This window comes from Mastacembelus armatus, chromosome 20 (assembly GCF_900324485.2).
Source record: "Mastacembelus armatus chromosome 20, fMasArm1.2, whole genome shotgun sequence".
NCBI classification, from domain to species: Eukaryota; Metazoa; Chordata; class Actinopteri; order Synbranchiformes; family Mastacembelidae; genus Mastacembelus; species Mastacembelus armatus.
Genome location: NC_046652.1, coordinates 10,012,440 through 10,032,056, shown reverse-complemented (window position 1 = coordinate 10,032,056; position 19,617 = coordinate 10,012,440). Strand labels below are relative to the sequence as shown.

The following is a 19,617-nucleotide window of genomic DNA, read 5'->3' as shown; positions in this document are numbered from 1 at the left end:
CATCAAGAATAGATTTAGTTTAATCAAAGACAATGTGATACAATAACTTTTTATTGGATTAGTTTTCAAAGTTGCTTGGCAAAAGTGAGGCAACCAGTTCCGCAACTTTTTCCAAGTAACCGGAACATGTTCGGAGTTACTGTGGTAATTTTCACACACCATCAGTGTTTCTGCCCTACACTGGAAGAAGAGAATCATTTGAACAGCTTAATCATATTATATTATGTATCTGTAACACACAAATTCATTAGTTTAATTCAAATCAAGTTAACAAGTCAACACAACTGATTGAAATCATTAAAACACCGCATTTACCTCAAGTACTACTCAAATACACTTTTCACTTTTTTCAATGTACTTGACACACACACACTTACGGCAGCTGAACTCATCCTCTCCATAGGGGCAGTCAGGGACCCCGTCACAGCGAAGTATGGAGGGAAGGCAGGTATAGTTCGAACACTGATAAAACCCAGAAGAACAGCGATCTTGAGGAGGAACAGTACCAGGTACTGAGGTTGGACAGTGCTCTTCGTCAGACCGATCAGCACAGTCAGGCTCTCTGTCACAGCACCAGCTCTTTGGGATGCACTGAAAAGAGTACGCACACTGGAACTGGTCCACACTGCAGGTCAGAGGCTGAGGAGTTACTGGTCCTTCAGTGACATATCACAGCAAAGATACATGCACATTAATACAGAAGCACACAGGGAGATTAACAGTCTGTTTTTATGCAGTTTAGTTCACATGCAGTATGTCTCTCAGGGAACTGTTTTAAGATACAAAGTGAACATGGTGAAAGAACTGAGGTATGATATTGGATTATTTTGAGATCACAAGAGATGCTTCCTCAGAAAGTCAGCCCAAGACTTAGCTCGGGAGTGAGAACAGAGAGAGTGAAAGTGAAGAAACGACACAATATAAATGTAATTGCTTTTCCCCCTCACTGCCCTCTGTGCTGTCCCTCAGCACTGACCCAGTCTCCACAGTGAATTTATATGGACCTAGAGGGCAACAGGCTCCATTAACTCACTACACTTTCCTCGAGGGTCCACACAATTTATAAGGAAACAGAGGAAAGAAGGAACATGGATGTTGGAAGACAGAAAACGTGGAAAAGGAGAAAACAGGACAAGGTGAACTTTTCAGGAAAAAGCATGAAAAATAAAGTGCAGTGCAAGAAGGCAGGAAATGAGGACCAAACAAAAAACTAAATGGAAGTTCAAGGGCAAAGAGAGACCACAAAGAGAACCCCCCAAAAAAAGAATGGTTTTACCTCCTACTATACACTCTGCGGTGTAGGAGATGTCATCCAGAGCGATGTCTGTCCACATGTCTCCACCCACTTCTGCCTGGAAAGTGACTCTGAAAGGTGCTGGGTTGGACAGGATGACATTAGCGTATGTCCACTCTTTGGCATGGTTTCCAGTGGCTGCCCACATCAATAAACTGGTACCATTTGGTCCAACGGTATAAACCTGGTGAGGTGCAGGCACAGCATGAAACTTTAGGTGACTTATAGCAACAGCCATTCCACAGGACATTGTGCAATACAATGAGATAATATTAAAATGTTTGTTGTTTGTTGTGCATATATATACTGTATATATATATATATATATATAAAACTATATTATACTATATTCTATTTTGTACGATTTTAAAATCTAGTCTGAAATTCAGAATCCTTAATGTCACAAGGTCTTAATTGGTTACAATTATAATCCTTATGTCTCTTTTTCAAAAGATGAAATGCTTGTTGGCATTGACTCTACACGTCTGATACTACAGGGATGAACACCATTCTTCCACAAGATAATCCTTCATTTAGTGTTTTGATGACTATCTAATGCATCACTCCAGAATCTTTCATGTGTGTTCAGAGGTCTGGTCACTGTGAAGCTCATAGCATATGATTCACATCATTTTCAGGCACATCAAACTGGTCAGTGACCCCTCAGGGTCAATGGATGGGGACATTGTTTTCGTGGAAGAGACCACCCCTATCAGGATAGAAGAGTTTGATGATAGGATAAAGGTGATCACTCAGAGGAACCTTGTACTGATTTGCAGTGATCCTTCCCTCTATGAGGACAAGTGGACCCAAACCACGCCACAAACATGCCCTCCAGCCTAGTGCACTAGCTGAGTCTTTTATGAAGGTGAGTTACAAACTCCCCTCGGAAAGGGAACAAAAGAGGCATGTCGACCCATTGGAGAACCAAAACAGGATCTGCAGTGTGGTATTGACCCATTGGGAAACAGGTACAAGCTTGCAGATCCTTGTGCAAATGCTAGATTGGCTGCCAGTGTAGCCAAGTGACCCAAAAAACATCCATGATGGATGGTCACTTGTGTCCTTGCCCTTGTTTCCTACAGGCAGCCTCCTTGTGCCATGACCTTTGTTCCCTGGAGTAGGAATCAGAGCTTTCGGACAGACCAGAATGACCTAGGGGTTAAGCGAGGAATCAAACTAGGGAATTGAGATGCAGCCACCCAGAGAGTCTCAGCTGTGTGCATCACTTTTGAGTGTCCCTTGAGATTCTCACTGCTGTCTGTGCAGCATTTCTATATCTGCATGTTTCAGTATTTAGATGTGTTTTATCACTTTGCAGTGTTTTGTTCAAATACCTCCCATGTGTCTCTAAATTGGCGAAGATGTTTTTGTGTAAGCTGCAATTCTTTCACTCTCAGGTCTTCCATGATTATGAAAATAAGCAAATTTCTTCGTGAATAGTCAGTGGATGCATGTGTACAATTCCTGTGTAATTAGTTTTTTTATTTGTCTATTGTTTATTGTTTTAAAATTAATCCAGCTAACAAAGACACCTGAAAAAGACATGAAAGGATGGATATGATAATTAAGTTTGTAAGGTGACATGCTTTGATGGATTATATCCTGGCAGGGACACTTTCATTCCGTCCTCTGGGTATCAGGTGATTGACAGAAAGCAGAGTGTAATGTAGTGAGAAGCTGAGTAAAACAGGACAGAAATTTCTAACAAAACCAAATTAAACCTTCAGGTTGACTGTGATGGATCATCTGACAGCAAATGAGCAAAACAAACAAAAACAAAAAACAAGTTTCAAAGCTTGATGTCATGCTAAAAACTTAGTTATATCACCTTCAGTGTTCCCATCCTATCAGAGCCGTGCATGAAGAACCAGAAGCGCAGGTAACACAGACCAATACTGGCTGGAAACGGATTCCTGGTTGTCACCTTGGCAACATCGCCTTCCCTCTGAATGGCTGAATGTATGTACAGGAAGTTCCCTCCGCCACCTATAAATAAATACACTATAAAACACTTCATATTTATTTATATATATATATATATATATATGTGTAAAATGCATACAGTATTTCAATGTGATAATGCCAAAGCTGAGGCAGTATAAGCACATCCATAACTAGACCCTTCCTGACCATCCAATTTCAGTTCTACTGCAGAAAAAAAAAAACAATCCAATAAATTTTGTTTGTTGGTTCCAGCATCTATGATACTTGGACTAAAGAAATTTGTCCTAGTGTGAAATGCAGTAGCCGATGGCAAAAAGCTCCATGGAGCTTCTTCAGCTTCCATAGGCTTGGCAATGAGATGGCATATGTGCAATGTCAGAACAAAGTGGGAGTTCTGCACAAAGGGGATTTAAAGCTATGACAATCCTGCAGAGCAAATCCTGCTCTAGCCCATGACATTGGATTCTTCTCTGGCTAAAAAGAAAAAGCAAAGCCTACACATTCATTCACATAAAAAATGTTTCCCAAGAACTGCAGCGTACAGATCTGTTATCTTATAGTGCTGTCTGCAGAATCATGTGCATTTCTTTCTACTCATGCACCTCATTTATACACTCACCAAGCATTTCAACAGGAGACCTGCTTATTCACACCGTTGACCAATCAGATAGCTTTAATTAATGATCACATCAAACATCGAATGTGGAAAAACATCGGATCTCACTGATCGTGACTGTGGCATTGTTTATGCTGAGTAATGAATATTTAGAAACAGCCTACTTCTTGGATTTTTGTGCAAAACAGTCTCAGTTTCCTCATAAACGAGCAAAAAAACAAAAAACACAACCATATCCAACCATATCCAGTTCTGCAGATGGAAACGCCTGAGTTAGTTAATCGAGTACGCTGTTAACCCATTAAAAACACTGCTTTGCTTATCAATTACTCCAATATGTTTTATAATAATAATACACTCCTCCTGCTTAACTTAAATTAATACTGCAGTCTCCACTGTGACCATGAAATATCTCCCAGTGCCATCAAGAATAAGCTGAGATTTAGATTCTAATCACCTTTTTTTTACCATAGTATCATGTATGATACTATGAGAATCCTGCCAACTCTCTCTTTTTACATTACTGATTCATCTGCTGATTATTTTTAATATTTACTTTTAATAAAGGATGTCTTCTTTAATCACGAAATATAAAATGGCAAAAAAATCTATTTTCCTGAGTCAAAGGAAACATTTTTCAAAAATCTTCATTTTACATTTTCACACAAAAATAATATTTCACTAATGTCTTTGTGAGACAATTTTTAATAATGCTTAAATCAAACCCTAATCGAACAGCAGTATAGACCCATGCAATTGTAACCTTAGCACCTTAGCATTTGTGCTCCAAGATTAATTTCCAATTGGATCAGTACTAAAAATCATGTTTAGATACAGTGGCATCACTGTACAGAAGGTAAACAATGAGTCCAATGTTGTTAAGCTCAGTTTGACTCACTCTGACATTTATCAGGATGCATTAACCCTGCCTGCACATGCCTGAAAGAAGCTCCTATTTCCAAGCTGTCAAATTGGAATTACAAAAGCTGCCTGCAAATAGAAAACATGGATGTCAGGAGAATGCTGAAGTTGGTTGTTCTTAAGTTTGAGAATCATTTTTTGACAGCACTGAGTCTGTATTGTTAATTTGCTCCATCTGTCACAATGAACAGGTCAAATGAAATGAAACACCTCATATAAAAGCCTGATGGAATGTTCCTTCAGGCTTTTATGTGAGGTGTTTTTCACATGGGTTATGTTCACATACAGCATTTTTCCCAGTGAAATACATTCTTGTTCTGCACAGACGATTTGATATGGATGGTGGGAAGTACTTTCACACCAGAGTCTGTTGATTTGCATCTACACTGCATAGGTTCAGGCAACAAAGGCACTTTGGTTAAGGTTAGGAAAAACATAATGAGTTTGGTTACTGTAAATGTTTCTCAAGAGAACAACTTGGTCTTTTTGCTTCAGGTGATTGAGTTTTCACATTTAACCATAACCTTTAAGTGGTGTGATTGCACAGGGTCCCACTCCAGTCCTCAAGGGCCATTGTCTTGCTTGTTTTCCAGCTCTCCCTGCCAAACCCCCTGCTGATTACATGTTCTAGTGAGTTGGTAACCCATCAGCTTCTCATTTTATAAAATGCTCTAAAACAACACGTTTACACTAAAGTGAAGCTTATTCTAGTGGCCGTGGGGTTTATGACTCTTATCCACCTGGAGCAGTGGAGTAAGTTGCACAGTGTTATTATGAGGCACTAATTTAACATTGTTGTTAGATGATTCAGCAAATCAAACAGCAAAACATGGACCACATTTTCCAAACTGAGAGGCAGTGTCAGTTTAGTTTAACCATAATCACTTCCTAAACTTACCCAGGTAGCTATTACTATAAACATGAAGATGAAGGTTGCAGGACATAGTTATTTTAACCCAAACCATGCCCTTCCACAATCCCTAACTGTGATTTGTAATGGTTTTGGAAGAAAATAACCTAATGCCATCCAGTGAACTGGAACATCAGATCAGAAAATGCTTACTTTGTTGTTATATAGGGAATAGACAACTAAATTATTCTGTTAAATTTCAATAAATGCAGTTTATAGAAAACTGACCTGGACTGTGGTCATTTTCAGGTCCAGCTCCTGGTGTCTCGCTCCGTTGACCGATCCTCCAGTCAAAGTCATCATTATGATCCTGAGAAAGCTGGCAGGCCTCTTGCCACTGGTCTTTCTTCACATCAAAATTACAAGCTCCTGGTACGTGAGCTATATGCTCTATATATGAGAAACAGAGTGGGGTGGAAGGAAAGGGTGAGATGTCTGAGCTGAAAGTTGTTTTTCTACTCTACAACAAGATAGATTCACTACCAAAGAAAACTATTTCTCATTTCTACTCACCGCAGTCTATCTCATCTGATTCATCAGCACAGTCCACCTTGTTGTCGCACACCAGGTGGGACTCAATGCAGTCTCCACTGCGACAGACAAAATCTGTGACTACAGGACAACTAACTGGCTCCACAGCACCTAAAAACACACAGGCAAATATAGAAACAGAGTGAAGGGAAAATAAGGGCCTGTATCAGGTAATCTTTTTGTATTGTTTTTAGGATTAGTCTGGAGCCTAAATATCCTTATTTATTCAGATAAATTAAATTGGAGAAAATGCAAAGATGTACATTTGTGTCTTTTTAAAACACAGCCTTCTTGCGCTCTGCACCAAAAGGCACAAACAGCAGTGAAGACAGTAAACAAAAGCGGATAAAGGCCTGTCAGAGAAATCAAAGCCTCCTTCCTCCTGCTCCGCCTTGTTTGAGAAGGAACAGAGGAAGGAAAAAAGATCAGGTGGATCAGAGACAGCGCACATACAACTACATTATGCAAGTGCGTGTGGATGTGTGAGCACTTTGAAACTTCAAAAGCAGAGACATTAAATGTTGACTGAAATGAAGAAAGAATTGAACTTTGTGCCAGGAGGTCAGTAAGGTTAATACCATCATAGAATAATCCAAAAATCCATTTTGGCACGCATTAAAATTTGATCAAAATTGTGTGTAAGTTTAATTTGGACTTGGGCAGTCCACTTGACAGTCCTCACATGCATGCCTCTCAGTCTGTTTTGATGTATGTCTCAGCTGTAAGTCAGTATTTATGTCCATCTGTCTAAGTGTGTGTGTGTGTCTGTGTTATATTTCTGTGCTGAAGAGGACCTTGGCATGGTCAAGAAACCCCCCAGCCTTGTGCCAGGGTCCTGTTTAATGTGGAACATGTGTCTTGGACATAAACGCTGTCAGCGACTGTCCCTGCACAGAAAATCCAGCTCTCGCACTGAGACATACTGGATGTCTCTTTTCATTCTGTGTCCATATACGGAGTGTGCCAGTGGCAGAATCAATTTCATACCCCAAACTATCAGCTGGAAAGATCATCAAATAATTTCACAGCATAATTAGATCTCACTTGTGAAGATTATTGGAAAAATATTTAGCTAAAATAAGGACATAAGATAGCAGGAAAGAAGGTTAATGCCATTTCTTCCGCATTAAATTATATGCCCTTAAATACTATTTTAGTTTTATATATTGTCTAGTCCATTTTTACTGCAAGGATTACTTATTCAGGTGGATAAAAAACCTCAAATTTGAATTTCATCACTTACTATAGATTAGGTGCAATGTGTAAAATGTGAAGGATTAAGCAGTGATGAGATTTCATAAAACAACCTTCTCAGTATCCCTTAAACTCCACTCTCCTGTTTACAGGTGTGAGGGAGGGTACTGTCTAGAGCCAATATGGCTGCCTCCATGAAAGGAGACCTGCTCACTGTGCAGATTTTAAATTGAAATGACATTGAACCTGAACAAGATTCAGCTCATGGGTTCAGCCATCTTTAAAGAGAAGGCTCAAAAAATTCGATACGGGCCAGTATGAAAGACTGACGAACATGTTTTTAGTTTAATCAAGTTAGTCAGTGTTACTTTTTAATTAAAAATGCAATAAAAAAAGATTATATTACAGTGTAGGTGTAGAGTTTTTCTAATTAGCAGTGACTTTATGCTACCATGTACATATGCAACAAACCCATGCCAAGACACCTCGCCCTTACATTGTACACCTATAGCACTAGCAGATATATCAATATCATATGTTGATATCATTACGGTATCCTTTTGTGGGCCTCTGGAGTTTTGTTGCTTTTAACCAGTTTCTTTTGTACAGTTAAATAAAAGCACAAATGAATTTAAAAAATACTTATTTGCAAAGATACTGGAGATAAAAGCCCAATAATCTTCATTTATAAGTAAAAAAGCAGTAGTAGTCCATAAATAATTTGCTGGACATTTAATTCTGGACCAAAGTTGTGGACATACTGACAAAGCTACACTGCCGAACCCAGGCCCATGATAACAACATGGAAAAATTTTTCTAGTTACCTAATCAACCTTGGGTGATGTGAAACATGAAATCATTTTAAGGATGGCAGTGGTAAGTGCAGTGGAAACTTGCAGGTTGTGTTTTTAGCTTGTTTTGCTTGTTTAAAGACACTTAAAGCTGGTGTATTGCTGTTACATGTTACCTACTTGGGGCACAGTTGATGAACTCCAGGTCATCCAGAGCGGCTCCTCCACTCACATCCCTCGAGCGGATGCCTTCAAATATCAACTCAAAGTTCCTCAGATTTCTCAAGGGGATCTCAGCACGGTTCCACTTATTCCCCTGATGCCCAGTTTTATTCCACACCTCCAGCAAATTGTTATCTGTCTGTGCAGAAGAGAAATGTTGACAAAAGCTCATGTGGTGGCATCTCCCATACTGCTCTAGTTATACAGTATGACCTGAGCTAATGTCGGCTGTAATATTTCAAAGAGCTTTAAAACTATATTAGTAACTTCTATTTACAAACAAAAGTGAGGGTATATGCCCCAGAAGAAGAACTTTCAGTTAAAATGGGCTGAAATTAACTTTTGGACAGACGGTTGTTGCTGTGACAGAGTGAGTATCAAATAAAAGGACTCATTAAAAACTCATTACCATAACATCATTGTAACACGTTCCCTGCTTTTCGACCTGCTATTCAGACTGAAACTGTGCTCTCTCTCCTAGTTATGGCAATAAATTACTCATTCCACATATGGAACATATAAGTGTGTATTTTTTATATTTTTATTTCACTTTGTAATTCCTCTCTGTCTTTTCCCATGGCACTAAAACATGACTAATACAGCTTTAAAACAACAAACATGACTTTGAAATGGGTTGTGTGGAAGTATGTGTTAAAAGCCAGCATCTCACCAATGGTTTTTAATGTCACGTCAAGTGAATAAGACATGTACAAAGTCATACCACATCATATTAATGACACACTGCTGTGCTGGCGTATAAACTACTATACGTATTAAAAACAGATCAGTGATTTCCACTGTGCAATGTTCCTGCATTTACATGAACATGCGCTTTATGTGGGTACATGAGGGCAGGGGTAGTTTAATTTGGGTTGTATCAAATGTGTATTGATCCACAGCTGAAATTAGTCTCCATCAAATACACTATTTACTACAGTTTAAGGAAATTGTGTAGCCCTAGCCTATATTCATGAACAATTCAAAAGGTCTGCATCTTTGGTAGAAAGCAACAGATTAGGGTCTCAGTAGCCCACCATGAACACAGTACAGATGTCAGAATGTATGAGGACAAAACATAAGTTATCTCCTGAGAGGAGATAAAGTCTTATTACAACTTGCATCTACCTCTGTTTCCAGACAACACACATTTCTGTAAGTTGGATCTTTCTGGATAGTGACTGTCAAAAAACCACTTCAGCTTCAGGCCATTATGAAGGAGTGCTGCCTGGTAAATCCAGAGAGTGAAAGTATAGGTTTAATTATCTGTCCTCCTGAAGTTCATAAGTCTAATAATGAGACTGTTTTACCTTGGCAGTAATTCATAACAGCTCGCTCATCCTATGGTCTTCTTTTTTTTTTTAAAAAAAGGTGACAGAATAACTGCAGGTCTATAACATCACAGCACTAGTTCAGTTTTAGAGCATAGCAATGATAATAATCAATCTCAGCAGTATGAGTTTTTGCCAAGTTTTTGGGATCATTCTTGGGTGAACAAGTAAACATCACACTGTTAAGCTCTAACAAAATAAGACATCAAACATGCTGTACTTGCAGTTGTAGGACGTAGCCAACGGCTTGACTGCAGTGCAATAGACCTGGTCTAATGTACTCTCAACCAGAGGACAAGCAATGTCACTTTCTACTCTGCAGTTTCAAAGCCTATTAAAATGCACCCTTGGGTGAGGCATGCACAGGCTGTCTCCTCCGCTTTACGCCAATGGAGCCCTGGCTTGAAATAATCTTGTTACTATGAGAGTAGAGCATAGATTAATAGGCAGCGTTACAGCAGGACTTATCCAGATTTATGTCATGCAGTAAAGGCTCAATCCATAAAACCAGCCTTAGAGCGACTGATGAGTGTATGATACTGGCATATGTAGCTCACATTTGATGTCTGTGTGGCATATCAGTAGAGGCATTTATTCAATCAATTTCAAGCTTCCTTTCCTCAGTCCGTAGTCAAGGCAATGCAACCACAAATTCAGCTTGTTCAAACTGAAGAGTGATAATACATTTGCATAATTTCATATTATTACACCCCTGTGACAGTCAAAGGGGCCAAAAAAAAACCCCACAAAGTTGTAATCACAACAAAATGATTATTTTATTGAAATTTTAAATCCCTAATGTCTTAACCATATATTGAATGTTCAACTAAGCTAAAATCCAATTTGTATTCATGGCTTTTTCATTTTATGGAGCCGCTGGTAGCTGTCAAATCAGTTCAGAGTGCAACTGCTTTTTTTACTCAACCTCTCTTTGGTTAAGTTACAACATGGATGACATATTGTTTTTTCATTGTTGACAGGTCTGTGCTTCAAATCAATATTTTCATGCTTGTCATGCTATATTTTATTTGGGCAGAACATTCTCTCTTTGTTGTTTTTTCTCACCATCATGGCAGGCTACATTTGAGCTCACTACACCATATATAACTTTATTAATGAGTAAATGGCCTAATTGTAAAATCTTCTTTCAGTCGTCATAAGAGTATGCCGATTCAAAATGATGACCGTATGTCAGCAATCGAAGCGAACAAATGGCCTGCTGTCACAAATTATAAAATATACATGATGCCTGAAAATAAATATTGGCATTAAAGCACAACTTGTCATTTGTACTTTTTTTAAATTATTATTATTAACAGTCAGTTGTGGAGGTCTTGGTGCCTTGTGAAGGTTTCCAGTCTATCTACAGTCTATCTTTGGACCCTTATTGTTTTCACTTTAGATGCTTCCATTAGGTCATGTCTTACACAAACAAAATAAAAATATCTATTGTTATGCTGATGATACACTGGTATGTGTCCTACTCAAGGATGGTAAGGCCTCAGGGGTTATGTGTTGCCTATCAGACACAAAATCATAAGTAATTTTATTGTGCTCTTTAAATCTGACTTGACACATACAAGACAATCTTGGGAGCCTATACAACAGTTAAAAAACACAAATCTGGGTGTTATTTTTGAGTCCAAGTTCTGCTTTAGTCCAAACAAAAAAGTCCAATCATGAACTCACCAAAATTAGGTTGCTATTTCAGCTAATTTCATATGTCAAATATATAAAAATTATGCATATACATTGTCAATAATCCATTTCTAGTAGGGGAACAGAAGTTAATATAAAATTTAGTTCTCATTAAAAACACTTATTTTGCATTTTAAATCATTTTACAGCAGGCATGTAGACACATGACATAATTTGGCAGCCTGAAAATCCTGCACCACATTCCTAATTTAGACCAAGACCCTGTAGTTTTGAGGTCTTAGTCTGCTGTAAATAATACGTCTTGCAGTTCACAGGTGATGATATAAATAGAGAAACCTCTTATATCCTTTGTCAGGTAAATACAAACTCCTGCTTCCAAGTCTGTCTCTAGCATTTTTACCCTAACTGCTTGATCTTCAATCAGTCTTCAAAGATGAATCACACACTATTTACACTGTAATGCTCAGAAAACGTGAGTGTGTGTATTTTTAGTCATGCTCGTGTAAATATGCATGCATGTTTGCATAGCTGTTTTTGACTAAAAGAGCACTATGGCAATAAAAATGTTTTACAGCACAAAGCAATAATCTATAAGTGCTAATGTCTTTGAACTGTCTAGGTCATACATGCACTCAACATCATTGATATGTCATGGGTGACTACAGGGACATAAAGTTGAACTGAGATATTGTTTTTCCTTACACACACACCCACATCCACACGCACACTTAGCGTAAAAGACACAGACAGCACACACACTTCAATCAATGACTAAGATCATCGAGAATAACCTCTGAACTCACCACACCGTGTCTGTAAATGATTCCACTGCCTCATTTTCATGTTAAAAGCTGACCTTCTTTAAAAGGGCATATTTTCCATTTTCCATCCACATGTGAGCAAGGAGGACATGATAAGTGATCCACATGCATTCATCATATTCTGCCACTCACAGAATCACACAATCAATCAAACAGCCAAATGGCTTGGCTGGAAAAATGGGCAAATCCCAGGATTTTAATTTCTAAAAGTAGTGTGATCCTATTTCCACCAGATTTTAACATGCAATCAGTAGCACTGTAGTGTGGTAGAGTTTGTATAATCATCTCATTTAAATCAACATCAACACATACATCTTCTTGCTAGATTGATTATATGATCAGTAAACAGATATGCAATATTCAGCTTATTGATCCTGTAGATGGAGAAATCTGATGATAGTAAAAGTTAAATAGTAAAGTTCATGTACAGTAATTGCCATCCTTCAACACATTTTGAGAAACAAACATCACCCAGTTCAGTGGTGTGTTTTGTTGTTTAATTTTAATTTTTAATGTTACTAAAACTAAATTGTGAATTATGGTTGTTGGGAGGATCAGTTCAGCGTTGCTACTGTTTTTTTTTTTTTTTTTTAAATGGGATTTGATGGCCATAAGAACACTCCACATTTTGAGGCACCCATGTACTGTATTTGAGGGCCTGATGGAGATTTAATATACTGAAAAATGTTTTCTCTCCTAGCAGCCATATAATCAGCTTCTATTTCAGCAGGAGACAGCATCAGTGTTACTTTTTACAAGATGTGATGTGTAATGATATGCAGATTTTGCAAAGTGGGGAACTACTCATCGCTGTGTGATGGAAAAAAAACAAACTAAAATTTACATGATAAATTGCTGACTTGCTGTTTGCAGTTGCTGCAGCACACAAGGACTCATTAACAATCTCCCATGCACCGTGAGTATCTGAATATGTGATAGACGCATTTTACTGCACATTTACACATGGAAAAATGAATGCACTGATGAACAGCTCTTTCATGTTGACCTTGAGTCATTCCTGACAAAGTTAGGTGAAGCTAAGAATACACAAACCACAGACAGGAGGCTTAAATCACAGAATTTCAATGACAGAAAGCTGAAAGTAAAAACTACAATCCCTGAAAGTCACCCATGCATGCACAAACAAGATGGCTTAACTCTTATGAAGCACGAAACCTTGAGAACTGCCAGGTTTGATACCACAAAGTTTGTTTTATAAACTACCAAGGAGAGCCATCAGTTGGATTCATCACACTGGCTGTGTGCAAACAGAATATAATCGTACCTATTGCAAATAATACTCCTGCAGATGGTTTACCTTGATCAGCAAACGAATGGTTCCTGAGGCCTTGTGGGAAATGTAGTACCAGAAGGAGAGTTTGCAGATAGCACTAGACTCTTTATAAACAGAGCTTCTAATATGAGCTTTATCCCCCTTCAGTCCCACCGGTGTAGCTTCCAGATAAACAAAATGACCTGAGAAGAGAAGGAACAGAAGTGAGAGAAGAAAAGCTGCGACAAGGGAAATGAGACAAAGACAAATTCGTAACTATCTTTTTAGAGTCATTTCTTGAAGTGACAAATTAAAACAGAAGTATTAAGTGCCAGGGTTAACAGAGTAATACTGTATCTGACATATGTCTCATGATATTTTGACATCCTTAAAAATTTCTCAGTCAAGTTAAACTAATAAAAAGTCAAAACCTGGGAAATATCCAAATATAAAACCAAAGGGAGTGCATTATTGATGCATTATTTTACACCAATATCCATTAAAGTTGCCTCTACATGCAAGGGGAATTCACAGGAAACAATTCACATACACATTTTTTTATCTCGTTTATATCAGCCTTGTTATTTACAGTTAAGTTTCTTCTTAACATTGTATCGGATCTGTATTTCCTTAGTGTTAATGCAAAAGGAAGATTTCCTGCTCCACATTAAAAGAACCGAACTGGCAAAACATGAGGTGGCTTTTCTTGCTTTTGCTGTTATCGCACATGCTTCCAAACAAAATGAGACAAAAGTTGTTTGAGGCATTTTTATTTTCTCTATGGTTAATGTGTAATTTTCATAACGAAGTTATGTTCAAAAAAAGCAGCTGTAAAAAGATACTGTTGTATTTCTGACAAAGTAGCTGCTCAGTGAGTGTTTGATGCAGCATTAAACAGGTGCCACTGAAGACTGAAACCTTAATTATTACAAAAATGATTACAAGATGTTTTGGAGTTTCTTGTGCTCATTTATTTATTTATAAGTACTATGCACATTGTATAATAGAATTACTGCCTGAAGTGCCCAGTATAAATCACCTGACTGCCCAAAGCAGGATGTAGCTCACTCATTTTGTCCCTGAAGTGACTAAAAGGGTGTATGAATTAAACATTATGGTGAACGAACTCTGATTATACAAAATCAGCCAAAAGGGGAGGTGCTGCTGTTAAATTATGCAGAGGTAATTCAGACAAGACACCAGGGCTGTTTTCAAATAAGACCCAGAATTAACACATTTCTACAACTTTAGTGAATTAGAGTGTGTGCGATACCTTTTTCATCCATCAGAGTGTGATCATATGGAGGCCGTATGCCTTGGACAGATCCAGTCCCCCGCGTCCAATCAAAGATATCGGCCAGGGAGCTCTTCCAGCCACAGCGACCATTCTCAAAGGAGCAGGAAGTCCCACAATCCTTTTCATCGGTGCCATCACCACAGTTGTCTGCAAAGTCACATCTCTGACCCAGAGTGAAACACCGGCCATTTTCACAAGGCAGGAAGGTTGAAGGACAGGAACCTGTCAGTAAGACACGCCAACATCAGTCACACTGTTTGTTGTTCTGATATAAATTAAAACATTTCCAGGTTGATACTGTGGTCAAGACAGCAACACTGAGGAAGGAAACTAAAGGTAAACTGGAGCAATAGTCAGCAGCTGGTTAGCTTAGCACACACATGAATCAGGAAACAACTACTAATCTGGCCAAGGTGTAACAAAGTCCATCTAGCAACGCCTCCAGAGGTTCACAACTAAACATGGTATACATGAATCTTGTTATTTAATTAGTAAAAACAAAGTATAAACATTTGGTTCCATAAAATTAGCCATGAAAAGGTCTGTCACATACCTGCCTTTACCTGTCTCATTCAAAAAGGCTTCAAATCTCTACAAGCTGTTCAGAAATTGGCTTCTAGGCGTCTAACTAGAAGAGGGAGGTCAGACCACGAGACTTACTTTTTGCCTCTTGTAAAGCTCTTCATGGACTGGTTCCAATATTATATATAATTTTTTTTCATTTTTAAACTTATTACAGAAATACATAATGTAATATAATGTAATAACTAGTGAGCTTTCTAGGTGCTTTCAGTCAGATTTAACAAGGTTCTCATTTACTGTACAAATAGGAGAATGGTAATAATTTCCCAAAAGGTCAAAGTATTTCTCTAAAAATTACTGTCGGCACTGTTAATAATTGTTTCAGTAAAACCGCAGTAGTTAAGTATTAAATTAGAAGAAGCCAACTTAGGAGTTGGGGGGTGGGGCATCTGCGTGCAGCACCAGGGTCTCTTTAAGAGGCTTACACAGACAAAGGAGCATGGGGCTGCAAACTGAAATCAGTCTATCATGGGGTGGTGATACTGGAAGGGGGAAGGAATCTGTTTCTTCTGGCACCAAGCATTCCAGCAGGGTCAGTGCTTGGATTTGGAGCGTTTTTAAGGGGGGAGATGAGGCGTGATGAAGATAGGTGGTTCCTGTAATTAAAGGAGAGAAAGGGATATAAGTCCCTCCTAATCCTTTGTTCCTCTTCTGATGCACAGGACCAGAAGCAAAGTAGTCCGCCAAAGGCACACAGGAAGCCACAGCCCCCTGCTGTGAGGCTAAGCTACCTCACCGCCTGGTGTGGAGCATAGTGAAGCTGGAAGTGGATTCATTTCATAGGAAAGTTAATGTATGAAGCTAATAATGCTGTTTATCCCAGAGCAGGGTAAACCTCCTTAATTATGCAGTTGGAATGAAGATTTTTCCTTAATAATTACAACACATATTGTGTTAAATGGACAAGTTTAGGCTCTGTATTAATGTGTGCTATGTGACACCCACCGTCCTCATATAGACATTGCCTCCCTGAGTTGCATACTGCAAGGATACTGCTCCAAACTCAAATGTTCATTTCAGTGACTGAAATTAAAATTAAAATGTGATCATTTGTAAATTACTCCAACCCCTACCATCTCTATTAGTGTACATCCGTTTGCATCTGCTAAGAAAACAGATGAGCAACTCCCAGCTCTCTGGTGGGATGAACTTCATTTCACTGTCCAAGCTCATTTGAACTTTTTTCTGAAAATGACCCTGTCATGTTTTGAAAAAAATCAAGCCCATCTTGTACCCCTTCCCCAAGCTAGATTTTTTTAAGCCTATTAATTATATACACTGGGATCCTTATGACAGCTTTTTCCAGCTCTTTCGCCCTGGTGAATCATTTACATCCTCTCCATAAAGTGTAAGCTTATTCATGTCGGTGCACTAATTTTGAGTATGACTTGACAGAATTGTAGCTAAAGGCTCAAAATGCTTTGGAAGTAAATCACATGTGCACTTTTATTTTATTAGACTACATCCGTTTTTAAATTTAAGAGCCACCTCACCCAAATTACAAAATAAACCATATTATGTAATCTCCTCTAGTAGTAACTACTCATGCAGTTTTTCTCATATCTGTCCAGGTTTTGAGTTATTAGATAGTGAGACTTTTTCCTTAAACCTAAATAGAAAAGTTCATTCTTGAAGTTCACAAATTGAAAAATTCAATTTTTAAATTTATCAGCAACAATTCCCAGTTAGTGGATGATCCACAGAAAACCAAGACTTTTTCTTGAGTAATAAAGTCCAGTGGAAACTGACAACTTTAAAGTCTGTAGATAATCAGGAGTGAGCAACTTGTTGCTGATTCATTTTCTGTGAGTGTATCGTTTGCATTCACCTCAAATGTGTTGGGGTATGAAACAAAATGTAAGCTACTAACATCTCAAATGTCATTTGTCATCCCACTTGTCCATACACTGCTCAGGAAAGAAATGACTCGCACAGTCCTGTGTCAGATCTCAGTGATACCACAATGCATCAGAGGTTTCTAGAGAGTGATTAATAGTCCTGCTCCATGAGGATCTAGCAAATTCCTATGAGCACTAATGCAGCCACTCACAGACAGCCACAGTAAAATATAAGTATAAGAAATGTGGGCCCTGCTTCTCCAGCAGAGTAGTCTCACACTGAGACATTAACTGTAAAATTCAATAAAACTGGAGAGATGCTCTCAAGCCTTTGACTGGTAATGTGCTGTGCATCGTTAACCACACATCGTGATTCTTAAACAGCAATTTTCAGAAAAAAAATATTCCTTCATGAAAAACAGATGATTTTGGAAGGTTTGACCACCCAGATACACTACATGGTTTGAATCCATGTTTACCCTGTTCTTCATTTCTGGGAGAACTAAACCTTTTTGGTCCTATTTCCTAGATTAGTCAGGTATTATTTTCTTTTTCAGCTCATAGCTCCCAGCGGCCAATACTAATACTATTATTTTAGCGTTTGTTAGTACTTTACTTTTTTAACAGGCCAACATTAATGGACAACATGGGAAGCATAGTTTGGTGTCTACCTGCAGGCGGCGGAGGAGTATTGGCCTCTATTTCACCTGAGGATGCAAGTAGACATCCTGGCGAGAAGGTGATGTCATCCAAACAGATGTCACCTTTTGGACTTCGGCCCACTTTGCCCTCAAACATGATCTGGAAGTCGCTTGTATCGCTCAGTGAGATCTCCCTCATCTGCCAGTAATTGCCCTGATCTCCAGTCAAGTTCAGTAGGAGGTGAAGATTTCTTTCACTTTTCCTGAACACACTGAGGGTCCCGATGCCGTCCCCAGACATGTGGAAGTAGAACCGCATCTACACAAAAGTCAGAAAATGATAAATCTGTCAAAAAAATGGCAGTGTGTGTGTGACTATATGAATAATGATACTTAAGTTATTCCCACCTTTACACTCAGCTTCTTCCTATTCACAGTAAAAAGTGTAGAAATATCACATAATATCTTATTTTGTAGTCACATAGTAGAATAAAAATGTATTATATTTTTTCTGTAAATCACTGCTTCCTAATAATGTGTTTCAGGTTGTTCGGTGTCATACTGACCCTAGTAAGGATACTAAAAGCACCTTCTCTTTCCAATGACATTGTGCGCATATAAGTTTTAGTTTGTCACTAGATTGATACATTTCCCTTTGGGAAATTGTCTCTCCGTCAAACAACACAGAGGCAGTGATATATTTCTACAAGTTTCCTCTCAAAATGAAGGCAGGTTCATGAGTTGCAGCAGTGCTAAGACATCCTCCATCTCAGGAAAATGTGACTCTCCATCCTCTCCCTCTCACGTCCCCAGTGCACAGCCCTCCCTTCAGTTTAATTGGTGCCTTTTTGCTTACTGAATGATTGATTGACAGGTTGGGGATTAGATAAGACAGACACGACACACAGAGCAAACGGGGCAGTCAATCAAACAATCAGTCCCTGTGGAGCATCAGACTGACAGCTGGGAGGACACACAAACACACACTATGACATGTATAAACCAGCCCCCAGTTTCTAATTACCTGCTTGGTTACATTGCATAAAGCAGACTGTGGCTGCAAATATATAACTGATCTAGAGAAGGTCATTTTCTATTTTATTTTCTGAAACTACCTTTAAGAACTAAATATACGTTTATAGGAATAGTTGAACGTTTAGAGAAGTATCCATATTACATATAGAAAATCAATACTATTCTTCCAACTCAGTGCAAAAATCAGAAGCTACAGCCAGAAGCTAGTTTGCTCAAAATAGCAAAAAGAAAATAGAAGGAAATAACCAGCCTTGCTTTGTCTAACAGCAGCTAAGGTCACCTATGAGAACCTATGTTAATTAGTAAGCATTAATAGAGCTGGATTTCAGTCTAATATCTTTGTCAAAAAAGTGCTTGATTTCTAACCTGCATGTAAGTGCATCCAGACCCCTGCCCTCTGCCCTTTGACCTTGACCTCACCTTGCACTGTGAGCTCCTGCGGCTTAACAGGGGTCCTAATATACGGGCGGTGTCTCCAACCGCCTGTGGGAAAGAGCTCTCCAGGTATAGGTAGTGTCCTGAGGGGTCTCTCAGTGTGTGGTCACTTGACGGCCCAGTGCCAACAGTTGGAGTGCTGCCTGCTTTGATCAGCCAATCAAAGTCATCCCGTTGGCACTGGCGCCAGGAACAGAGGTCAAACTCAAAACTGCAGCATCCATTAGAGCCCTCTAAAAGACAGCAATAAAAAAATAAATCAATTCAGGCTATCACATTATC

The 19,617-nt window shown here is 38.7% G+C and overlaps 1 protein-coding gene across 1 annotated transcript in view; it reads right to left on the bottom strand.

Moving 5' to 3' along the window:
* malrd1 (MAM and LDL receptor class A domain containing 1) overlaps positions 1–19,617 on the bottom strand; it is a 50,565-nt gene that overhangs the window by 7,385 nt on the left and 23,563 nt on the right. Inside the window, exons 17-26 of the mRNA XM_026292291.1 lie at positions 19,321–19,568; positions 17,896–18,184; positions 14,781–15,026; positions 13,553–13,710; positions 8,385–8,565; positions 6,202–6,330; positions 5,917–6,078; positions 3,126–3,283; positions 1,277–1,478; positions 378–656 (exon numbers count right to left, since the gene is read on the bottom strand). Of these exons, the coding sequence (XP_026148076.1) occupies positions 378–656; positions 1,277–1,478; positions 3,126–3,283; positions 5,917–6,078; positions 6,202–6,330; positions 8,385–8,565; positions 13,553–13,710; positions 14,781–15,026; positions 17,896–18,184; positions 19,321–19,568 (2,052 nt within the window). The remainder of the gene's footprint in view (positions 1–377; positions 657–1,276; positions 1,479–3,125; positions 3,284–5,916; positions 6,079–6,201; positions 6,331–8,384; positions 8,566–13,552; positions 13,711–14,780; positions 15,027–17,895; positions 18,185–19,320; positions 19,569–19,617) is intronic.